The sequence below is a fragment of the Rana temporaria genome, chromosome 5 (genome assembly GCF_905171775.1).
Source record: "Rana temporaria chromosome 5, aRanTem1.1, whole genome shotgun sequence".
NCBI lineage: Eukaryota > Metazoa > Chordata > Amphibia > Anura > Ranidae > Rana > Rana temporaria.
Window position 1 is genome coordinate 235,163,482 of NC_053493.1, and position 24,405 is coordinate 235,187,886.

Below are 24,405 nucleotides of genomic sequence, written 5' to 3' on the forward strand. Positions count from 1 at the left end.
TAGGTTACGGGATATCGACTCTGCCTTCTTGTCCGCCGGGTCCTTGAAGGCAGGAACCCCCTCCACCGGAAGGGTGGTAAGCTTGTTTAGTCTGGACATAGGAGGGTCCACTATGGGGGGCGAGGTCCATTTCTTTAAGAAACTCTCCTCCAGTGGGTAACGTACCGCTAGGTTTTTAGGTACAAAAAAGTTTTTTTGTGGTCTATCCCATTACTTGTATAAAAGTTTGTCTAAATAAGACACACAAGGGAAACACTTTAGCAGTGCGGGTCGCCTTATGGAACCTAAAGGGGACCGGCGCTTCTGTTGCTTCTACAGACCCCTCTATTTTTAGGGTATCTCGCACTGCGGTGATAAGGTCACTCACCAGAGCCTTCTTGCGAGCTGACCTGGGTCCAGAGTCATCCTCACTGTCTGGCCGATCTAGGTCTGCACCATCAGATACCTCAGAGTCAGGGCCCTGAGTGGTATCTGAGTTGTCACCAGAAGATGGCGGGGGGGGGGGCGCTTTCTAGCCCCCATTCTTCCACGCGCTGATTCCACCTTGGCAATGAAGGCATCTAAGATTGCCGACATAGCGTCCACCGATACATCGGGTACAGGGACATCAATTGCCAGCTCAGGTGTTTCAGGGAAAAAAACGTCTGTTTCTGACACCATGCTGCCCACATGCTTGACACAGGGATTCCAAACAAGGTGGACAACCCACCCTCCTAACTGCAGCAGAGATGAGGGGTACCCCCCCCCCCAGAGGACTCACCACCCTGGAACCAGCAGTGCAGTGCCGTTCAGCTGAGCTGCTTCTTGTCCGCTGAATACAACTGTCAGTCTGCTGAATGGCTGCTATCTACAAGGCTGATGTCCTTATCAGCTTGTTTGCTAGTCAGCAGCGTGTGTCTGTTTGGCTGCTGATTTATAAGATGGCCGCCGCTCAGGCACTAGAGGTCAAGCATACTGAGGCCCCAAAAGCATGACCTCCAGTTCAATAATACTTGCATGGGCTACAAAAAAAATGTCTGCCGAGCGGGACGCTAGAGGCCCCAGTTTCATGGGGAAATGCTGCCGGGGGATAGCCGTTCTAAGCACCCTTCTTGGGGCGCACCGTGCAGGCCGCTGAGCGGCCGGGAGACGCGGTACAGCCCCCCCTTGGACGCCGTGTGAGCAACACCTCCAGCGCTGGGCGGCTACAAGAAAATGGCTGCTGTAGTGCATATAGACCTCAGAAGTATGGCCGCCGACCTCCGAGTAGAGGCCAACAGTGGCTACAAGAAAATGGCCGCCAGGTATACAAACAATCCAGCATGGTCACAGAAAAAATGGTTGCCAGACACACAGCAGAATCTCTTATGCAGCGCTCTACATTGAAAGAGGGAAGCAGCAGCTGACAACATGGACACAAGTAAGCAATATCTATGCACTTAAACTTTATATTGGTTCTCAGGTGGAGCTCCCCAGGGCAACCCCCACCTCAGCAGTCTAGGGAGGAGGGAAGGGGAAGGAGGGGAGAAGGGAAATATAGAGCCCTTTACTCACCTTTCCAGGGATGCCCAGCTCTGTTTTCTTGCCGAAGCAAGTTAGTAGTACTTACCCTCCTGTGGTTTTATGCTGGAGCATCCTGGACAGTGCATCTTCTGCATGGTAACGGAGATGACTGTCGGCCAGGCTACTGCGACTCGGCCCTGTAGACCGGTCTTTATGCAAGCCCTGGAGTGCATAGCTCACCGGCCACCCGTAGAGCGGCGGGCATGTCACGGATGACCCAGCGCGCAGCTACGGTCGGCACACGCTCGATGGCCGAAACTGGGAAGAATACAAGGATCTAGGATCCAGCCTGTCGCCCAGTCGGCAGTTGATCGAAGAACGCAGGAAAAAAATAAAAAATAAAAATCCAGAATCTTGAACTAACAGCCTTCAAGCCATGGGCCTGAATGGGGGCCATGTCTTCTCCTGAAACTAGGCAGAAAAAAAATTATCTGTGAGATGCAGAGAGAGGGGTTAGGGATAGGGATATTCCCAGCACTTCACTGGCACTTCACTGGCTATTTAATATTATTTTGGGTTGTTGTCTATTTGCACTTGTGATCCCCCCTGTATTGTGTTGGAAGGGGATCTTTTCTTTATGCATTTTTTGTACTTAGAAATAAGTTAATATTAGCGCAACACACCTATCTTATCACATTATCTTGGTTTTGTACACTTTTTTGTGTTTGCAGCTGTATTATTTAGTTTTTTATTTCTATCCATTTCTTTGATAAAATAGAAATAAGTAGCGCTGTAGTATTATACATATATATTATACCCAGAGGGCCCACCCCCTGGGCAGGTCTATAGGGTGTGTATGATAAGTTAACCTTTTATATAAGTTTCTGCCTAGTCAACTCCTAAAGGAAGGCCAATACCCACTAAGTCCAGATTAAGGCTGTGTCCGTCCATGAACGAAAGAGAAAAGGGGCCTGGTCCTTTAGCAACAAAATGGTCTGGGGCTTAAGTGGTTAATTGAACAAGCTGAAGTTAGAAACAGATTGGCCAACATGCAGCGCTGCACCAGATTTTGCACTCTCCAGTTTTAGTAAATCAACCTAATTTATTGTAGTAGGTCAGAAGAAGAAACCAGTGAACAGTAGGAGGAAACAGGCATTTGACACTCCCAGAAGTGTCAAATGCCAAAGAGACCGACTGATGCAGCAATGGAATGGAGAAGATATGGACCACTGTGTAGAGGTAGATGCCAAAGAGACTGACTGATGCAGCAATGGAATGGAGAAGATACAGTATGGACCACTGTGTAGAGGTGGTCCATATCTCAGCTGTACAACCTCTTGTACAGCAGGGAACTGGTGTTTTAATTTTCTTAGAGACCTCACAAGATTGCATTTCTCTATATAAAATGTTATGCTTAAAGCAATCAAAGTCAACTTTCTTCATTTTATTTCTCCATTTGTTCAGGCATTTCAAATATCATATCTTAAAGTTCACAATAGGAAGTGTGATAACTTAACAAGAAAAATAGTGGGTAAAAGAAAATCGTTAAAATACATTTTTTTTTAGATGTTTGGCAGAAATACTGATACAGCTTATTATGAACACCATCAGATAACCTCAGAACACAGCAGTGGAACATTTTGGACTGAAACGGAGTGAACATGACAGATGCAAACAACGTGCTGAAGCTGCTTGAAACCTAAATCCATAGAAAAAACATCACAGTACTGGCACCTAGTGGCTATTTTAATAACATAAAATGGGAGAGTTTTTATACAATATTAGAGAAATCGGTTACAAAATTAGATGGTTTTGAAAACATATGATGGAAAAATGCATTAGCAAAACAAACTGCATTTATCAAATGAACAGATCCAGTGAAACATGCAGCTGAAGTTATGTGCAAATCCTAACTTTGTGGAAGAGTAGCTGTAGCCAGCATGTTCATTATTGTATAGTATATATATATACTTTATATATATATATATATATATATATATATATATATATATATATATATATATATATATATATATATATATATATATAAAACTAACCAACCTAAGGCAATTTAAGTATGATAAAAATAAAAATGCAGCTGAAGTTGTACATAATTATCCACTTTTCCTGAAAAATCAGGCTTGGCTTACTTGTCAAATTAGATTACAGAGAACAAACATTACCAGCCACAAAGAGGCACTGATGAGCACCGACAGGACAATCAAACAGGATTTAAAAAGCAGGAGTCAATACAAAACACTCTTCTTTAATTAAAATAAAGACGTAATTTTATGCCAAATGAGGTTATACAAGTGTCTGCAGAAGAACGGCATGCTCCCCACAGCCAACATGCAAAGCAAGCTGCTCTTTTTTCATACACTTTCATATGAAGGGACTACTATATTCAAACCTATTGTCACAAATCACACAAAAAAATTGAGAATTAAAGCTGATCTCCATGTAATGTCCCTCAAAATAGTTTGTTTGTGCCAAGCTGGGTGTGCTGTATTAAGTGTGCATAGTCTCAGCTACAGTGCCTTGAAAAAAAAGTATGCATACCCCTTGAAATTTTCCACATTTTGTCATGTAAAACCAAAAACGTAAATGTATTATAATTGTGAAGGGAAAGGAAAACGATAAATGGTTTTCCATTTTTTTTTATAAATAAATATCTGAAAAGTGTGGCGTGCATTTGTATTTAGCCCCTTTATTCTGATACCCCTAACTAAAATCTAGTGCAGGGGTCCTCAAACTTTTTAAACAGGGGGCCAGTTCACGGTCCCTAAAACTGTTGGGGGGCCGGACTATAGTTTAAAAAATATATGAACCTATGCACACATCTTATTTGAAGTACAAAAAAACAGGAAAAAACAATACAATATTTAAAATAAAGAACAATTTTAATCAACATAAACTTATTAGTATTTTACAGACTCCCTTCATTACGGAACCCCAGCCCCCGCATCACAGATTCCTCTCCATTACAGATCACCCCCATCAAAAATTCCCCCGTATTAGGTCCCCCGAACACAAACTTCTCTCCATTACAAAGCCCCCAATAACAGACCCCCCATCACACAGACCCCCAACACAAAGGGAGGGGAGAGGATAGGACAGAGAAGGAGCAGTCAGGTGGAGGGTAGGACAGAGTGGGAGCAGCCAGATGAAGGGGAGGACAGGGTGGATGCAGCCGAGGGGAGGACAGGGTGGCTGCAGCCGAGGGGAGGACAGGGTGGCTGCAGCCAGGTGGAGGGGAGGACAGGGTGGGAGCAGCCAGGTGGAGGAGAGGACAGGGTGGGAGCAGCCAGGTGGAGGGTAGAATAGAGTTGGCGCAGCCAGGTGGAGGGTAGAATAGAGTTGGAGCAGTCAGGTGGAGGGTAGAATAGAGTTGGAGCAGTCAGGTGAAGGGTAGAACAGAGTGGGAGCAGCCAGGTAGAAGGGAGGACAGGGTGGATGCAGCCAGGTAGAAGGGAGGACAGGGTGGATGCAGCCAGGTAGAAGGGAGGACAGGGTGGGAGCAGCCAGGTGGAGGGGAGGACAGAGTGGGAGCAGCCAGGTGGAGGGGAGGGCAGAGTGGGATCAGCAAGGTGGAAGGAAGGATAGAGTGGATGCAGCCAGGTTGAGGGGAGGACAGGGTGGGAGCAGCCAGGTAGAAGGAAGAACAGAGTGGATGCAGCCAGGTGGAAGGAAGGACAGGGTGGATGCAGTCAGATGGAAGGTAGAATAGAGTTGGAGCAGCCAGGTGGAGGGTAGAACAGAGTGGGAGGAGCCAGGTGGAGGGTAGAACAGAGTTGGAGCAGCCAGGTGGAGGGTAGAACAGAGTTGGAGCAGCCAGGTGGAGGGTAGAACAGGGTGGATGCAGTCAGGTGGAGGGTAGAACAGGGTTGGAGCAGCCAGGTGGAGGGTAGAACAGAGTTGGAGCAGCCAGGTGGAGTGGAGGACAGGGTGGATGCAGTCAGGTGGAGGGTAGAACAGGGTTGGAGCAGCCAGGTGGAGGGTAGAACAGGGTTGGAGCAGCCAGGTAGAAGGGAGGACAGGGTGGATGCAGCCAGGTAGAAGGGAGGACAGGGTGGGAGCAGCCAGGTGGAGGGGAGGACAGAGTGGGAGCAGCCAGGTGGAGGGGAGGGCAGAGTGGGATCAGCAAGGTGGAAGGAAGGATAGAGTGGATGCAGCCAGGTTGAGGGGAGGACAGGGTGGGAGCAGCCAGGTGGAAGGAAGAACAGAGTGGATGCAGCCAGGTGGAAGGAAGGACAGGGTGGATGCAGTCAGATGGAAGGTAGAATAGAGTTGGAGCAGCCAGGTGGAGGGTAGAACAGAGTGGGAGGAGCCAGGTGGAGGGTAGAACAGAGTTGGAGCAGCCAGGTGGAGGGTAGAACAGAGTTGGAGCAGCCAGGTGGAGGGTAGAACAGGGTGGATGCAGTCAGGTGGAGGGTAGAACAGGGTTGGAGCAGCCAGGTGGAGGGTAGAACAGAGTTGGAGCAGCCAGGTGGAGTGGAGGACAGGGTGGATGCAGTCAGGTGGAGGGTAGAACAGGGTTGGAGCAGCCAGGTGGAGGGTAGAACAGGGTTGGAGCAGCCAGGTGGAGTGGAGGACAGGGTGGGAGCAGCCAGGTGGAGTGGAGGACAGGGTTGGAGCAGCCAGGTGGAGTGGAGGACAGGGTGGATGCAGCCAGGTGGAGGGTAGAACAGGGTTGGAGCAGCCAGGTGGAGTGGAGGACAGGGTGGGAGCAGCCAGGTGAATTGGAGGACAGGGTTGGAGCAGCCAGGTGGAGTGGAGGACAGGGTGGATGCAGCCAGGTGGAGGGTAGAACAGGGTTGGAGCAGCCAGGTGGAGGGTAGAACAGGGTGGGAGCAGCCAGGTGGAGGGTAGAACAGGGTTGGAGCAGTCAGGTAGAGGGTAGAACAGGGTTGGAGCAGCCAGGTGGAGTGGAGGACAGGGTGGATGCAGTCAGGTGGAGTGGAGGACAGGGTTGGAGCAGCCAGGTGGAGGGTGGATGCAGTCAGGTGGAGGGTAGAACAGGGTTGGATGCAGCCAGGTGGAGGGTAGATGCAGTCAGGTGGAGGGTAGAACAGGGTGGGAGCAGCCAGGTGGAGGGTAGAACAGGGTGGGAGCAGCCAGGTGGAGGGTAGAACAGGGTTGGAGCAGCCAGGTGGAGGGTAGAACAGGGTTGGAGCAGTCAGGTGGAGGGTAGAACAGGGTTGGAGCAGCCAGGTGGAGTGGAGGACAGGGTGGATGCAGTCAGGTGGAGGGTAGAACAGGGTTGGAGCAGCCAGGTGGAGGGTAGAACAGGGTTGGAGCAGCCAGGTGGAGGGTAGAACAGGGTTGGAGCAGCCAGGTGGAGTGGAGGACAGGGTTGGAGCAGCCAGGTGGAGTGGAGGACAGGGTGGATGCAGCCAGGTGGAGGGTAGATGCAGTCAGGTGGAGGGTAGAACAGGGTTGGAGCAGCCAGGTGGAGGGTAGATGCAGTCAGGTGGAGGGTAGAACAGAGTGGGAGCAGCCAGGTGGAGGGTAGAACAGAGGGGGAGCAGCCAGGTGGAGGGTAGAACAGAGTGGGAGCAGCCAGGTGGAGGGTAGAACAGGGTTGGAGCAGCCAGGTGGAGTGGAGGACAGGGTTGGAGCAGCCAGGTGGAGTGGAGGACAGGGTGGATGCAGTCAGGTGGAGGGTAGAACAGGGTTGGAGCAGCCAGGTGGAGGGTAGAACAGGGTTGGAGCAGCCAGGTGGAGGGTAGAACAGGGTTGGAGCAGCCAGGTGGAGGGTAGAACAGGGTTGGAGCAGCCAGGTGGAGGGTAGAACAGGGTTGGAGCAGCCAGGTGGAGTGGAGGACAGGGTTGGAGCAGCCAGGTGGAGTGGAGGACAGGGTGGATGCAGCCAGGTGGAGGGTAGATGCAGTCAGGTGGAGGGTAGAACAGGGTTGGAGCAGCCAGGTGGAGGGTAGATGCAGTCAGGTGGAGGGTAGAACAGAGTGGGAGCAGCCAGGTGGAGGGTAGAACAGGGTTGGAGCAGCCAGGTGGAGGGTAGAACAGAGTGGGAGCAGCCAGGTGGAGGGTAGAACAGGGTTGGAGCAGCCAGGTGGAGGGTAGAACAGGGTTGGAGCAGCCAGGTGGAGGGTAGAACAGGGTTGGAGCAGCCAGGTGGAGGGTAGAACAGGGTTGGAGCAGCCAGGTGGAGTGGAGGACAGGGTGGATGCAGTCAGGTGGAGGGTAGAACAGGGTTGGAGCAGCCAGGTGGAGGGTAGAACAGGGTTGGAGCAGCCAGGTGGAGGGTAGAACAGGGTTGGAGCAGCCAGGTGGAGGGTAGAACAGGGTTGGAGCAGCCAGGTGGAGGGTAGAACAGGGTTGGAGCAGCCAGGTGGAGTGGAGGACAGGGTGGATGCAGTCAGGTGGAGGGTAGAACAGGGTTGGAGCAGCCAGGTGGAGGGTAGAAACGGGGTTGGAGCAGCCAGGTGGAGGGTAGAACAGGGTTGGAGCAGCCAGGTGGAGGGTAGAACAGGGTTGGAGCAGCCAGGTGGAGGGTAGAACAGGGTTGGAGCAGCCAGGTGGAGGGTAGAACAGGGTTGGAGCAGCCAGGTGGAGGGTAGAACAGGGTTGGAGCAGCCAGGTGGAGTGGAGGACAGGGTGGATGCAGTCAGGTGGAGGGTAGAACAGGGTTGGAGCAGCCAGGTGGAGGGTAGAACAGGGTTGGAGCAGCCAGGTGGAGTGGAGGACAGGGTGGATGCAGTCAGGTGGAGGGTAGAACAGGGTTGGAGCAGCCAGGTGGAGGGTAGAACAGGGTTGGAGCAGCCAGGTGGAGGGTAGAACAGGGTTGGAGCAGTCAGGTGGAGGGTAGAACAGGGTTGGAGCAGCCAGGTGGAGTGGAGGACAGGGTGGATGCAGTCAGGTGGAGGGTAGAACAGGGTTGGAGCAGCCAGGTGGAGGGTAGAACAGGGTTGGAGCAGCCAGGTGGAGTGGAGGACAGGGTGGATGCAGCCAGGTGGAGGGTAGATGCAGTCAGGTGGAGGGTAGAACAGGGTTGGAGCAGCCAGGTGGAGGGTAGAACAGAGTGGGAGCAGCCAGGTGGAGGGTAGAACAGAGTGGGAGCAGCCAGGTGGAGGGTAGAACAGAGTGGGAGCAGCCAGGTGGAGTGGAGGACAGGGTTGGAGCAGCCAGGTGGAGTGGAGGACAGGGTGGATGCAGTCAGGTGGAGGGTAGAACAGGGTTGGAGCAGCCAGGTGGAGGGTAGAACAGGGTTGGAGCAGCCAGGTGGAGGGTAGAACAGGGTTGGAGCAGCCAGGTGGAGGGTAGAACAGGGTTGGAGCAGCCAGGTGGAGGGTAGAACAGGGTTGGAGCAGCCAGGTGGAGTGGAGGACAGGGTGGATGCAGTCAGGTGGAGGGTAGAACAGGGTTGGAGCAGCCAGGTGGAGGGTAGAACAGGGTTGGAGCAGCCAGGTGGAGGGTAGAACAGGGTTGGAGCAGCCAGGTGGAGGGTAGAACAGGGTTGGAGCAGCCAGGTGGAGGGTAGAACAGGGTTGGAGCAGCCAGGTGGAGTGGAGGACAGGGTGGATGCAGTCAGGTGGAGGGTAGAACAGGGTTGGAGCAGCCAGGTGGAGGGTAGAACAGGGTTGGAGCAGCCAGGTGGAGGGTAGAACAGGGTTGGAGCAGCCAGGTGGAGGGTAGAACAGGGTTGGAGCAGCCAGGTGGAGGGTAGAACAGGGTTGGAGCAGCCAGGTGGAGGGTAGAACAGGGTTGGAGCAGCCAGGTGGAGGGTAGAACAGGGTTGGAGCAGCCAGGTGGAGGGTAGAACAGGGTTGGAGCAGCCAGGTGGAGTGGAGGACAGGGTGGATGCAGTCAGGTGGAGGGTAGAACAGGGTTGGAGCAGCCAGGTGGAGGGTAGAACAGGGTTGGAGCAGTCAGGTGGAGGGTAGAACAGGGTTGGAGCAGCCAGGTGGAGTGGAGGACAGGGTGGATGCAGTCAGGTGGAGGGTAGAACAGGGTTGGAGCAGCCAGGTGGAGGGTAGAACAGGGTTGGAGCAGCCAGGTGGAGTGGAGGACAGGGTTGGAGCAGCCAGGTGGAGTGGAGGACAGGGTGGATGCAGCCAGGTGGAGGGTAGATGCAGTCAGGTGGAGGGTAGAACAGGGTTGGAGCAGCCAGGTGGAGGGTAGAACAGGGTTGGAGCAGCCAGGTGGAGGGTAGAACAGGGTTGGAGCAGCCAGGTGGAGTGGAGGACAGGGTGGATGCAGTCAGGTGGAGGGTAGAACAGGGTTGGATGCAGCCAGGTGGAGGGTAGATGCAGTCAGGTGGAGGGTAGAACAGGGTTGGAGCAGCCAGGTGGAGGGTAGAACAGAGTGGGAGCAGCCAGGTGGAGGGTAGAACAGAGTGGGAGCAGCCAGGTGGAGTGGAGGACAGGGTTGGAGCAGCCAGGTGGAGGGTAGAACAGGGTTGGATGCAGCCAGGTGGAGGGTAGATGCAGTCAGGTGGAGGGTAGAACAGAGTGGGAGCAGCCAGGTGGAGGGTAGAACAGAGTGGGAGCAGCCAGGTGGAGTGGAGGACAGGGTGGATGCAGTCAGGTGGAGGGTAGAACAGGGTTGGAGCAGCCAGGTGGAGGGTAGAACAGGGTTGGAGCAGCCAGGTGGAGTGGAGGACAGGGTGGATGCAGTCAGGTGGAGGGTAGAACAGGGTTGGAGCAGCCAGGTGGAGGGTAGAACAGGGTTGGAGCAGCCAGGTGGAGGGTAGAACAGGGTTGGAGCAGCCAGGTGGAGGGTAGAACAGGGTTGGAGCAGCCAGGTGGAGGGTAGAACAGGGTTGGAGCAGCCAGGTGGAGTGGAGGACAGGGTGGATGCAGTCAGGTGGAGGGTAGAACAGGGTTGGAGCAGCCAGGTGGAGGGTAGAACAGGGTTGGAGCAGCCAGGTGGAGGGTAGAACAGGGTTGGAGCAGCCAGGTGGAGGGTAGAACAGGGTTGGAGCAGCCAGGTGGAGGGTAGAACAGGGTTGGAGCAGCCAGGTGGAGGGTAGAACAGGGTTGGAGCAGCCAGGTGGAGGGTAGAACAGGGTTGGAGCAGCCAGGTGGAGGGTAGAACAGGGTTGGAGCAGCCAGGTGGAGTGGAGGACAGGGTGGATGCAGTCAGGTGGAGGGTAGAACAGGGTTGGAGCAGCCAGGTGGAGGGTAGAACAGGGTTGGAGCAGTCAGGTGGAGGGTAGAACAGGGTTGGAGCAGCCAGGTGGAGTGGAGGACAGGGTGGATGCAGTCAGGTGGAGGGTAGAACAGGGTTGGAGCAGCCAGGTGGAGGGTAGAACAGGGTTGGAGCAGCCAGGTGGAGTGGAGGACAGGGTTGGAGCAGCCAGGTGGAGTGGAGGACAGGGTGGATGCAGCCAGGTGGAGGGTAGATGCAGTCAGGTGGAGGGTAGAACAGGGTTGGAGCAGCCAGGTGGAGGGTAGATGCAGTCAGGTGGAGGGTAGAACAGAGTGGGAGCAGCCAGGTGGAGGGTAGAACAGAGTGGGAGCAGCCAGGTGGAGGGTAGAACAGAGTGGGAGCAGCCAGGTGGAGGGTAGAACAGGGTTGGAGCAGCCAGGTGGAGTGGAGGACAGGGTTGGAGCAGCCAGGTGGAGTGGAGGACAGGGTGGATGCAGTCAGGTGGAGGGTAGAACAGGGTTGGAGCAGCCAGGTGGAGGGTAGAACAGGGTTGGAGCAGCCAGGTGGAGGGTAGAACAGGGTTGGAGCAGCCAGGTGGAGGGTAGAACAGGGTTGGAGCAGCCAGGTGGAGGGTAGAACAGGGTTGGAGCAGCCAGGTGGAGGGTAGAACAGGGTTGGAGCAGCCAGGTGGAGTGGAGGACAGGGTGGATGCAGTCAGGTGGAGGGTAGAACAGGGTTGGAGCAGCCAGGTGGAGGGTAGAACAGGGTTGGAGCAGCCAGGTGGAGGGTAGAACAGGGTTGGAGCAGCCAGGTGGAGGGTAGAACAGGGTTGGAGCAGCCAGGTGGAGGGTAGAACAGGGTTGGAGCAGCCAGGTGGAGGGTAGAACAGGGTTGGAGCAGCCAGGTGGAGTGGAGGACAGGGTGGATGCAGTCAGGTGGAGGGTAGAACAGGGTTGGAGCAGCCAGGTGGAGGGTAGAACAGGGTTGGAGCAGCCAGGTGGAGTGGAGGACAGGGTGGATGCAGTCAGGTGGAGGGTAGAACAGGGTTGGATGCAGCCAGGTGGAGGGTAGATGCAGTCAGGTGGAGGGTAGAACAGGGTTGGAGCAGCCAGGTGGAGGGTAGAACAGAGTGGGAGCAGCCAGGTGGAGGGTAGAACAGAGTGGGAGCAGCCAGGTGGAGTGGAGGACAGGGTTGGAGCAGCCAGGTGGAGGGTAGAACAGGGTTGGATGCAGCCAGGTGGAGGGTAGATGCAGTCAGGTGGAGGGTAGAACAGAGTGGGAGCAGCCAGGTGGAGGGTAGAACAGAGTGGGAGCAGCCAGGTGGAGTGGAGGACAGGGTGGATGCAGTCAGGTGGAGGGTAGAACAGGGTTGGAGCAGCCAGGTGGAGGGTAGAACAGGGTTGGAGCAGCCAGGTGGAGGGTAGAACAGGGTTGGAGCAGCCAGGTGGAGGGTAGAACAGGGTTGGAGCAGCCAGGTGGAGGGTAGGACAGGGTTGGAGCAGCCAGGTGGAGGGTAGAACAGGGTTGGAGCAGCCAGGTGGAGTGGAGGACAGGGTGGATGCAGTCAGGTGGAGGGTAGAACAGGGTTGGAGCAGCCAGGTGGAGGGTAGAACAGGGTTGGAGCAGCCAGGTGGAGGGTAGAACAGGGTTGGAGCAGCCAGGTGGAGGGTAGAACAGGGTTGGAGCAGCCAGGTGGAGGGTAGAACAGGGTTGGAGCAGCCAGGTGGAGGGTAGAACAGGGTTGGAGCAGCCAGGTGGAGTGGAGGACAGGGTGGATGCAGTCAGGTGGAGGGTAGAACAGGGTTGGAGCAGCCAGGTGGAGGGTAGAACAGGGTTGGAGCAGCCAGGTGGAGTGGAGGACAGGGTGGATGCAGTCAGGTGGAGGGTAGAACAGGGTTGGAGCAGCCAGGTGGAGGGTAGAACAGGGTTGGAGCAGCCAGGTGGAGTGGAGGACAGGGTTGGAGCAGCCAGGTGGAGTGGAGGACAGGGTGGATGCAGCCAGGTGGAGGGTAGATGCAGTCAGGTGGAGGGTAGAACAGGGTTGGAGCAGCCAGGTGGAGGGTAGATGCAGTCAGGTGGAGGGTAGAACAGAGTGGGAGCAGCCAGGTGGAGGGTAGAACAGAGTGGGAGCAGCCAGGTGGAGGGTAGAACAGAGTGGGAGCAGCCAGGTGGAGGGTAGAACAGGGTTGGAGCAGCCAGGTGGAGTGGAGGACAGGGTTGGAGCAGCCAGGTGGAGTGGAGGACAGGGTGGATGCAGTCAGGTGGAGTGGAGGACAGGGTGGATGCAGTCAGGTGGAGGGTAGATGCAGTCAGGTGGAGGGTAGAACAGAGTGGGAGCAGCCAGGTGGAGTGGAGGACAGGGTTGGAGCAGCCAGGTGGAGTGGAGGACAGGGTGGATGCAGTCAGGTGGAGGGTAGAACAGGGTTGGAGCAGCCAGGTGGAGTGGAGGACAGGGTTGGAGCAGCCAGGTGGAGTGGAGGACAGGGTGGATGCAGTCAGGTGGAGGGTAGAACAGGGTTGGAGCAGCCAGGTGGAGGGTAGAACAGGGTTGGATGCAGCCAGGTGGAGGGTAGATGCAGTCAGGTGCAGGGTAGAACAGGGTTGGAGCAGCCAGGTGGAGGGTAGAACAGGGTGGATGCAGTCAGGTGGAGGGTAGAACAGAGTGGGAGCAGCCAGGTGGAGGGTAGAACAGAGTGGGAGCAGCCAGGTGGAGGGTAGAACAGGGTTGGAGCAGCCAGGTAGATGGGAGGTAAGTTCTTACCTTGGAGGGTAATAAAAGAATCACTGACTCCCTCAATGCCTCATGGCATTCCTTCTCCTCTCTTCCTATTCCCCCTTCCGCTCAGCATGTTGGGGGCTGAACTCCTCTCAGGGAATCATCATGGGGCCTGCTGGTATCCAGGACTACAATTCCCATAATGCTCTAGTTTCCCAGCTATTGGCTCTGAATGTAGCCAATAGGAGCAGGCATTGTCAGGTGAATTCTCTGCTCAAAGAGAGGGAGGGGTGGAATTCCCCCGCAGCTGCGGCTCTGCCTGTGTCCCTTCTCAGAAACTGTCAGTTACGTCGCCACTGCCCTGTCACTAGTTTCAGTCCACGGGCCGGGTAAATCACACTGGCGGGCCGGATACGGCCCACGGGCCGTAGTTTGAGGACCCCTGATCTAGTGGAACCAATTGCCTTCAGAAGTCATCCAATTGGTAAATAGAGTCCACCTGTGTGTAATTTATTCTCTGTATAAATACAGCTGGTCTGTGAAGCCCTCAGAGGTTTGTTAGAGAACCTTAAGGAACAAACGGCATCATGAAGGCCATGGAACATACCAGACAGGTCAGGGATAAAGTTGTGGAGAAGTTTAAAGCAGGGTTAGGTTATAAATAAAATATCCCAAGCTTTGAACATCTCACGAAGCATGGTTCAATCCATCATCTGAAAATGGAAAGAGTATGGCACAACTGCAAACCTACCAAGAAATGGCCATCCACCTAAACTGACAGGCCAGGCAAGAAGAGCATCAGAGAAGTAGCCAGGAGGCCCATGGTAACTCTGGAGGAGCTGCAGAGATCCACAGCCCAGGTGGGAGAATCTGTCCACAGGACAACTATTAGTCGTGCACTCCACAAATATGGCCTTTGTGGAAGAGTGGTAAGAAGAAAGCCATAAGAAATCCCGTTTGCAGTTTGCGAGAAGCCATGTGGGGGACACAGCAAACATGTGGAAGAAGGTACTCTGGTCAGATGAGACCAAAATTGAACTCATTGACCTAAAAGCAAAATGCTATGTGTGGCAGAAAACTAACAATGCACATCAACCTGAACACACCATCCCCACTGTGAAACATGGTGGTGGCAACATCATGTTCTGGGGATGCTTTTCTTCAGCAGGCAGGAACAGGGAAGCTGGTCAGAGTTAATGGGAAGATGGATTGAGCCAAATACAGGGCAATCTTATGCCTTGTACACACAACGGAAAAAATCAGATTGAAGCTTTTCTGATGAAAAGCTTCCATCTGACTTTTCCGTCGTGTATGCCCCATTGGACCTTTTCAGTCGGAAATTCCAACGGAATTAGATAAAGAACATCTTCTCAATTTTTCAGATGGAAAAAAATTCTATTGGAATTTCCGTTCATCTGGATGCAATTCCGATGGACTAAAAACCATGCATGCTCAGAATCAAGTCAACGCATGCTCGGAAGCATTGAACTTCATTTTTCTGGGCTCGTCGTAGTTTTGTACGTCACCGCGTTCTCGACGGTCGAAATTTGAGCTACAATGGAATGGTTTAGATCAAAGCATATTTTTGTCTTAGAATTGCCCAGTCAAAGTCCAGACCTAAATCCAATTGAGAATCTGTGGTGGCAAGACTTGAAAATTACTGTTCACAGACGCTCTCTATCCAATCTGATAGAGCTTGAGCTATTTTGCAAAGAAAAATTTGCAAAAATGTCACTCTCTAGATGTGCAAAGCTGGTAGACACATCCCCAAAAAGACTTGCAGCTGTAATTGCAGCGAAAGGAGGTTCTGACTCAGGGAGGCTGAATACAAATGCACACCACACTTTTCACATATTTATTTGTAAAAGAAATTGAAAACCATTTATTATTTTCCTTCCACTTCTCAATTATGTGACACTTTTTGTTGGTCTATCACATCAAATTCCAATAAAATACATTTACGTTTTTGGTGGCAACATGACAAAATGTGGAAAATTTCAAGGGTATGAATATTTTTTCAAGGTACTGTACATACAGTATTAAAGGGCTGTGTTCTGGCAGTGGGATGGGGACACCCTGTCCCACCCCTTGAACAAAATCGAGTCAGCCATTCACAGGAAGCTTTCTATTCTATGAACGAACACTTCCTTTGATTGGCTGAGTTGGAGATTGTGGCATCATCTGCCACCTATCTGCCTCAGCCAATCAGAGGAAGCTTTGTATTCATTCATAGAATACAAAACTTCCCATGAATTACTGAGCAGCACCTGACCTGACTCTATTTTGTTCCGGAAATGGAACACAGCCCTTTATACTATATGTAGCTGAGGAAACATTCAGTTCATACAGTATGCCCAGTAAGTTATTGCAGTAAATCAGTGGTTCTCAACCTGGGGGTCGGGACCCCCTCGGGGGTCAAATAATAATTTGCCAGGGGTCACCGAATCCTGGGCTATTCCTGAAGCCCGCACCACTCTCCCAGCCTTTTTGCGGCCACCCATCACGGCTGTCCCTGGAGCCTGTGGCTGCCCAGCTGGGCTGTTCCTGGAGCCCGCGGCCGCTAACTCAGCCTCTTTGCAGGCGCCCATTCAGTTTACAGCATGGCTGGGGGCAGAGACTAGAAGTCAGCTGACTGGTGAGGAATGTGAAGTGGGATGGGCTGGAGGAGACCCCATCTCCTGATTTCGGCATAGGTGTCACTGCTGCGAGACACCACAAAGTCAAAGACACAGTGAGTGTGATTATAGTTGCCATTAAAGGGAGCGCTAAATGTCTGTGGTTTAGGCTCAAATTACTTGTCATGCCTTGGGGGCCGACAACCCACGCTACAAAAATAATTTTACTGTTAGGGGTCCCCACAACTTGGGATATTTTATCAAGGGGTCACGGCCCTAGAAGGTTGAGAACCACTGCAGTAAATAGTTTGTTTGGACCAGCTTGGGACAATAACCACTTGAGAGCCGCGCTACAGACGAAAGACATCCACAGCGTGGCTCTCAAGTGCCGGGTGGACTTCCCTGGACGTCCTGTTATTTACATTCCCCGCGTGCACCGATGGGGGCGCGCAGCGGGGAAACACTGTGCCCAGCGCATCGCTGGAAAGCCGATGCGTGTGCCTGGCGGCCGTGATGTCCGCCAGGTACCCGCGATCGGCAGGGACAGCAGGGACATGGAGCTCTGTGTGTAAACACAGAGCTCCACGTCCTGTCAGGGAGAGAGGAGACCGATGCTGTGTCCCTTGTACATAGGGACACAGCATCGGTCACATCCCCCAGTCAGTCCCCCTCCACACACAGTTAGAAAACACCCAGGGAATACATTTAACCCTTTCCTCACCCCCTAGTGTTAACCCCTTCCCTGCCAGTCACATTTATACAGTAATTAGTGCATTTTTATAGCACTGATCGCTGTATAAATGTGAATGGTCCCAAAATTGTGTCAAAAGTGTCCGATACGTCTGCCGCAATATCGCAGGCCTGAAAAAAAAAATCACAGATCGCCGCCATTCCAAGTAAAAAATAAAAAAAATAATAAATCTATCCCCTATTTTGTAGGCGCTATAACTTTTGCGCAAACCAATCAATATACGCTTATTGCGATTTTTTTTAACAAAAATATGTAGGAGAATACGTATCGGCCTAAACCGAGAAAAATATTTTTTCGAGTGTCTGATATGTCTGTCGCAATGTCACGGTCGCAATAAAAATTGCAGATCGCCACCATTACTAGTAAAAAAAAATGCCATAACTCTATACCCTATTTTGGAGACGCTATAACGTTTGCGCAAACCAATCGATATACGCTTATTGCATTTTTTTTTTACTAAAAATATGTAGAAGAATATGTATCAGCCTAAACTGAGAAAAAAAATTATATTTATTAATTCAAAAAGTAAAAAATATTGTGTTTTTTTCTAAATTGTTGCTCTTCTTTTGTTTATAGCGCAAAAATTAAAAACCGCAGAGGTGAATAAATACCACCAAACGAAAGCTCCATTTGTGGGGAAAAAAGGACGTCAATTTTGTTTGGGAGCCACATCGCACGACCGCGCAATTGTCATTGAAAGTGCAACAGCACTGAAAACTAAAAATTGGTCTGGGCAGGAAGGGGGTGAAAATGCCCTGTATTGAAGTGGTTAATCTTTATCATTTATTTGCAATATGCATGCTGTCATAAGTACTTCTGTTCCCTAATAAACATATTCAATTACTTGATACGTTTCAATCGTGCTTCCGGCCAGGGCACGGAACTGAAACTGCTCTGGTAAAAATATGGGATGACGTCCTAGAGGCCGCAGATGAAGGAGAATCCTCTCTCCTGATCCTGTTGGACCTTAGTGCGGCCTTTGACACGGTAGACAATGGACTACTACTTACTAGGCTAGCTGAAGTAGCCAAAGTCGCAGAAGCCGATTTACCCTGGTTCTCCTCCTTTTTGGAAAACCGATCACAAACAGTGAAATTGGGATCATTCACATCAGGAAAGCATACGGTATCATGCGGAGTCCCTCAGGGATCTCCCTTATCACCGGTACTGTTCAATATCTATCTCCGTCCCCTCTTTGAAATCATCAGGAACCAGAAGCTACTTTACCATTCCTATGCAGACGACACTCAACTATATCTCCGCATCAGCAACGAAAAGCATCATTCTCCTGGATTAGAGAGACCTCTCACTCCAATAGATAACTGGATGACATCCAGTTATCTTAAACTTAAAGGAGTTCTCTGACCTAAAAGTTTTAACCCCCGCTGTGCCCGGGCTGTAAAAAAATAGAAAATAAACTGTCACTTACCTGCCTACGATCCCCCGTTGTTCCGATATCGCCGTCCCGTTCTCCGGTCCCGGGCCCCTTCCGCTTCCTGTGTGTCGGTGACTCATAGTGCGCTCAGCCTATCAGCGGCCGCAGCAATGTCCCGTCGCGGCCACTGATAGGCTGAGCGCACTATGAGTCACCGACACACAGGAAGCGGAAGGGGCCCGGGACCGGAGAACGGGACGGCGATATCGGAACAACGGGGGATCGTAGGCAGGTAAGTGACAGTTTATTTTCTATTTTTTTACAGCCCGGGCACAGCGGGGGTTAAAACTTTTAGGTCAGAGAACTCCTTTAATGGTTCAAAAACAGAGCTTCTCCTGTTTCACGCAAACCGGAAAAGTCACTCCACCCCAACTTGGACCCCACCGCCCATTCTGGGTAAAAATATCACCCCTAGCACCAAAGTCAAAAGTCTCGGAGTCATCTTCGACTCCTACATGACAATGGATGCACAAATAGGGTCAGTAGTCAGCGGATCCCATTATCTGCTGCGCCTACTACGCCGACTCACCCCCTTTATCCCTAAAGAGGACATTGCAGTCGTGGTAGGAACAATCATCAATTCCAGACTAGACTACGCTAATGCCCTTTATTTAGGACTTCCCAAATACCAAATCACTCGTCTGCAAGTCGTTCAAAATACGGCCGCTCGATTAGTGACTGGAAAAAAACCATGGGAGTCGATCTCCTTTTCGCTTAGATCTCTTCACTGGCTACCAGTGAAAGACAGAATCAATTTTAAGGCACTCTGCCTAACACACAAGTGTATTCAAGGAAACGCTCCCCAATGTCTATGCGAAAAAATAAAAACCTATAACCCAAATCGCATTCTGCGATCAACAAATCAAAACCTACTGGAAATACCCAAGGCAAGATACAAATCCAAAGGAGATCGGAGATCTGCTGTTCAAGGACCTCGACTGTGGAATGCACTACCAACCACCATCCGACTGGAGTCGGACCACTTGGCCTTCAGGAGAATGATTAAAACTCATCTCTTCTGAGGTAAAGGGTTACCTTACCAAAGGAATGGAAACAGCGCCCAGAGGCGATTCAGTTCGCAAGTCTTGCGCTTTATACGTTTTTCACTCACTCAATTAACATAAAATGTAATTCATAAAATATTATGAATTGAACCAACAATTTTATCTGACAAATTACATAAAATAATAATAAAAAAATAAAATAAAGTATCTAAACTGTTGGAATTATTATTATTTTTAAGTAAAGTACTACAAACTGAACACTAGGTGTCACTAGAACACAAAGATACAGCGTACAGTCATAAAATGAAATCCGCTATTACTTTTTCTATTCATTATCATTAGCTTTTCTGTAGTTACTTATTCTACATAATCTGGTTACATTTGTAGAGCAGTATATGTGACATTTATTGTAGATGTAGCTTTGTGGTTCATGTGTTCTCAACAGTAATTTATTCATCTGCAGTGAATGTTTGGTGAATCACGATAAATGCTTAACCACTTCAGCTCCAGAAGATTTTACCCCCTTCCTTACCAGGCCATTTGTTAGCTAGCCTGAAGCTAAAAGCCTGCCAGTGCCCATCATAGGCAGCTTGCCAGTGCCCAGCAACCCCACCAGTGCCCATCATATGCAGCTTGCCAGTGCCCAGCAGCTTTACCAGTGCCTATCCTATGCAGCCTGCCTGTGCCCGCATCAGCGTCGATCTCCATGTGTCACGGAGCTGGATTTGAATTGCCCGGGTCGCAGTAACAATGTCCCACCTCCTGTAATCATGTCAAACTGATTCAATGTCCCACCATTGGATCAGTGTGACGTCTATCACAGGAGGCGGGACACTTACTGCGGCCAATTCAGCTCCATGAAACACAGAGATCACAGCGAGGAGGAGGGAGGGGTGGAGGACTGGGCGCTTCAGGATGACACTCCCGGTATGGGCGGCACTCGGGGCAGACCATGCTCCCTTTCGGTATCGGCTATTTTTTTCATTCAGCCGAATAAAAAACAGTTTTTGGTGGATAATTTTCAGCGGTCGAAATATCGGCGCACCTCTAATTTGAAGGCTGGATATTTCTTTAAATTTTGAGGCTGGATATTCACTGTTTTAACCACTTCAACCCCGGAAGGATTTACCCCCTTCCTGACCAGAGCACTTTCTACGATACGGCACTGCGTCGTTTTAACTGACAATTGCGCGGTCGTGCGACGTTGCACACAAACAAAATTGACGTCCTTTTTTTTTCCTCACAAATAGAGATTTCTTTTGGTGGTATTTGGTCACCTCTGCGTTTTTTATTTTTTGTGCTATAAACAACAACAAAAAAAGACGAGCGACAATTTTAAAAAAAAGGCAATATATATTTTTTACAAATATATAAAATAAAAATTCCTCAGGTTTAGGCTGATGTATTCTTCTACATATTTTTGGTTTGCACAAACGTTTTAGCGTCTACAAAATTAGGGATAGATTTATGGCATTTTTATTAATATATTATTATTTTTTTAGTAGTAATGGCAGCGGTCTGCGATTTTTATCGGGACTTCGGCATTATGACGGACACATCAGACACTTTTTTGTGATCATTGTCATTTATACAGCCATCAGAGCTATAAAAATGCACCGATTACTTTGTAAATGACAATGGCAGGGAAGGGGTTAAACACTAGGGGGCGATCAAGGGGTTAAGTGTGTCCTAGGGAGTGATTCTAACTGTAGGGGGATGGTCTCATTACAACATGACAGAGATCACTGCTCCCGGTGACAGGGAGCAGTAGATCCCTGTCGTGTTTCTAGGCAGAACAGGGAAATACCTTGTTTACATAGGCATCTCCCCATTCTGCTGCTCCGTGACACGATCGTGGGACACCAGCAGACATCGAATCTGCGGCAACCGTGGGCACGGTCACGCAGTACGCAGCGGGCGCACCCACTAGACAGCAAATTAAAGGGGACGTACAGGTACGCCCATTTTCCCACCGCTGCCATTCTGCCGACGTATATCGGCGTGCAGTGGTCAGCAAGTGGTTAAGAAGGTAATAAATATCCCACAAAAACATTAATAAATTTTTTTTTTTCCTCAGTTTAGGCCGATACGTATTCTTCTACCTATTTTTGGTAAAAAAAATTGCAAGCATTTATCGATTGGTTTGCGCAAAATTTATAGCGTTTACAAAATAGGGGATAGTTTTATTATTTATTTATTTTTTACTACTAATGGCGGCGATCAACTATTTTTTTCATGACTGCGACATTATGGCGGACACTTCGGACAATTTTGACACATTTTTGGGACCATTGTAATTTTCACAGCAAAAAATGCATTTAAATTGCATTGTTTATTGTGAAAATGACAGTTGCAGTTTGGGAGTTAACCACAGGGGGCGCTGTAGGAGTTAGGGTTCACCTAGTGTGTGTTTACAACTGTAGGGGGGTGTGGCTGTAGGTCTGACGTCATCGATCGAGTCACCCTATAAAAGGGATCACACGATCGATGCAGCCGCCACAGTGAAGAACTTCTTCAGCTCCGGGGAGCGGCTAGAAACGAATAGCCGCGCCCTCGTCCCAGATCGCTCCCCGCGGGTTACCGACCGCCGCATGTACCGGGGGGGGGTCCCGATCGGACCCCCGACCTGCGGAAAGGCGGGGACGTACATGTACGCCCATATGCCTGTACGTGCCATTCTGTGGACGTATATGTACATGCGGCGGGCGTTAACCGGTTAATGTACACTACTGAAGTCGCTCCGTCTTCAGAAAAGGTTCCTGTACTACTTTAAGGCGACTTCTAGGCAACTTATACCCATTGATTTCAATGGAAGTTGCCTCCAAGTTGGATCTCCGTCTTAACTGAAGAAACTTTACAGGAAGAGAAAATAGTTTTCTCAGGCAAACCCCTCCCTCCCACAGAGCTGATTATTGTTTGATTGGCCACAGCCAAAGTCACCTGTCCTGGAGGCAACTTCAAGTCGCATTGTCAGTTGCTCCAAGTCGAGCTGAAGTCGCCTTGCAAAGTCGCACTGCCCTTGTGTGAACCGGCACTTACTGAACTTGCTTTGTAAGGAATATAAATATCTTGAAGTAATGTTTATCAACAAATACCTCACATTAAAGCTCGGTTCACACTGGTGCAATTCAAGAACCCTGCGAATCCAGGTTCCTGCAATGCACCTGAATCGCACAGTGGTTCACACTGAGATCTGGGAACCGCAGCGGGTGTCAATGTAAAGTTAACAATACCCCCAAATCGGATCGTAGGGCGAACTGTGAAATGGTACAGAAATCGGATCGCATAGGGGTGAACACCCAAGTGATCCGATTCCAGCGCGGACCAGAAAAAAAAAGGTCCTGCACCATTTTGGTGCGAATGCAATAGTTGGCTGAAATCGCATCACATGTGGTCTTCACAGCAATGCGGTGCGAATCACATGCAATGTCTGGGCATCGCACTAGTGTGAACCGGGTCTTAATCAACATATATATAAATATTGACCAATGTAGAGTATACAGCAGTGTTTCTCCACTCCAGTCCTCAAGGAGCCCCAGCAGGTTGTGTTTTCAGGATTTCCCTCAGATTAAATGGCTGTGGTAATTACCTTATGAAACTGATAAAATTGCCTGTGCATAATAATGGAAAGCCTGAAAACATGACCTGTTGGGGTGCCTTGAGGACACTGGTATACAGTATGTGTGAACACAATGCAGGGACTCAGTGATAGTAGAGAAGTGATGCAGTCTCTTAGTTCAGCTGACATTCCTCTTCTAACAGAGAAGGACTGAATTATTTTCACTCCCTCTCCTTCATTCTCACACCATGTACTGCCCTTCTATTAACACATATCCCCGTCCACAAATCATTCACCTACCCTCATTCACATACACAGAAGCAGCTTTCTCCCTCCTGTCATTCTCTCCAACTTCCTGGTCTCTGGATGATGATGTCACACAGGACAGGAGCATGCTGGGATGTGTAGTTTTTACTTCCTCAGTCATTTCATGCTGAATTATACTGAAACCTTCTAATACTGCTTTAAAATACAACTTCCAACGTGCATAATAGCAATGTACCAATGTAAAATAAAAAGGCAAATAAAGGTAAATATTTTGTTACTATAAAATAGTAACAAAATAATTAGAATAGTAATTATTCCCTGTTCAAACCTATGCGAATTGGTTGCAGCTTACACCACATCCAATTCGCATAACATTTTAAAATACATTGGGCTAGATTCAGATAGGTTAGCTGATCTTTAGATCCGCGTAACCTATCTGATTTACGATCCGCCGCCGCAAGTTTTTGAGGCAAGTGCTTTATTCAGAAAGCACTTGCCTCTAAAGTTGCGGCGGCGTATCGTAAATCCCCCGGCGGAATTCAAATTCCGCGGCTAGGGGGCGTATAAAATTTAAATCAGGCGCGTCCCCGCGCCGAACGAACGGCGCATGCGCCGTCCGCTAAATTTCCCAGCTTGCATTGCTCTAAATGACGTCGCTAGGACGTCATTGGTTTAGACGTGAACGTAAATTACGTCCATCCGTATTCGCGAACGACTTACGCAAACGATGTAAAAAATGCAAAATTCGACCCGGCCATACTTAACATAGGATATGCCGCATATAGCAGGGGTAACTATACGCCGGAAAAAGCCGAACGCAAACGACGTAAAAAAAAACGCCGGGCGGTCGTTCGTTTCTGTATCGGCGTAACTCCTCATTTGCATATTCTTTGCGTATACAAAGGGAAGCGCCACCTAGCGGCCAGCGTGAGATTGCAGCCTGAGATCCGACGGTGTAAGTCACTTACACCTGTCGGATCTTAGGGAGATCTATGCGGAACTGATTCTATGAATCAGGCACATAGATCCGACTGACAGGACCTCAGAGATACAACGGCGTATCAGGAGATACGCCGTCGTATCTCTATCTGAATCTGGCACACTGATTTTAATGAGGCTGGTTCACATATGCACTGCGCATTGCCCAAAAACCTGTGCGTTTTGTAGACATTGCGGCGGTGTTAATTGTCTGCACATTATCTTCTATGAACAAGAATTCTCTCCCTGCTCACCACACTTCTCCCCCTCCCCCTCCACTCCCCTCTCCCAGGTCAGCAAATCAGCAGCTAGAACGCAAACGAACTGCTGAACAGCTCTGTTATCTCTTTCCAGAGAAAACAGAGCTGGAATTCACACCGCACAAGTGTGAACCCAGCCTCAACACCCTCAGCGCTCAAGGTGAAAAAATAAGTGTGGTGCGAATCACATGCGATCTCAGAAGTGTGAACCGGGTCTAAAGTGACATTTG

The 24,405-nt window shown here is 50.5% G+C and overlaps 1 protein-coding gene across 2 annotated transcripts in view; it reads right to left on the reverse strand.

The window, feature by feature from the left end:
* PIGN (phosphatidylinositol glycan anchor biosynthesis class N) overlaps positions 1–23,057 on the reverse strand; it is a 453,184-nt gene extending 430,127 nt beyond the window's left edge. Inside the window, exon 1 of one of the 2 annotated variants that reach the window (XM_040353586.1) lies at positions 22,971–23,057. Coding sequence is in view for 1 of the 2 variants with exons in the window: in XM_040353585.1 (XP_040209519.1) it covers positions 22,971–22,976 (6 nt within the window). In the remaining variant the exon portion in view is untranslated. The remainder of the gene's footprint in view (positions 1–22,970) is intronic. The other variant, XM_040353585.1, reaches the window with a different exon arrangement.
* Between the last annotated feature and the right edge of the window lie 1,348 nt (positions 23,058–24,405).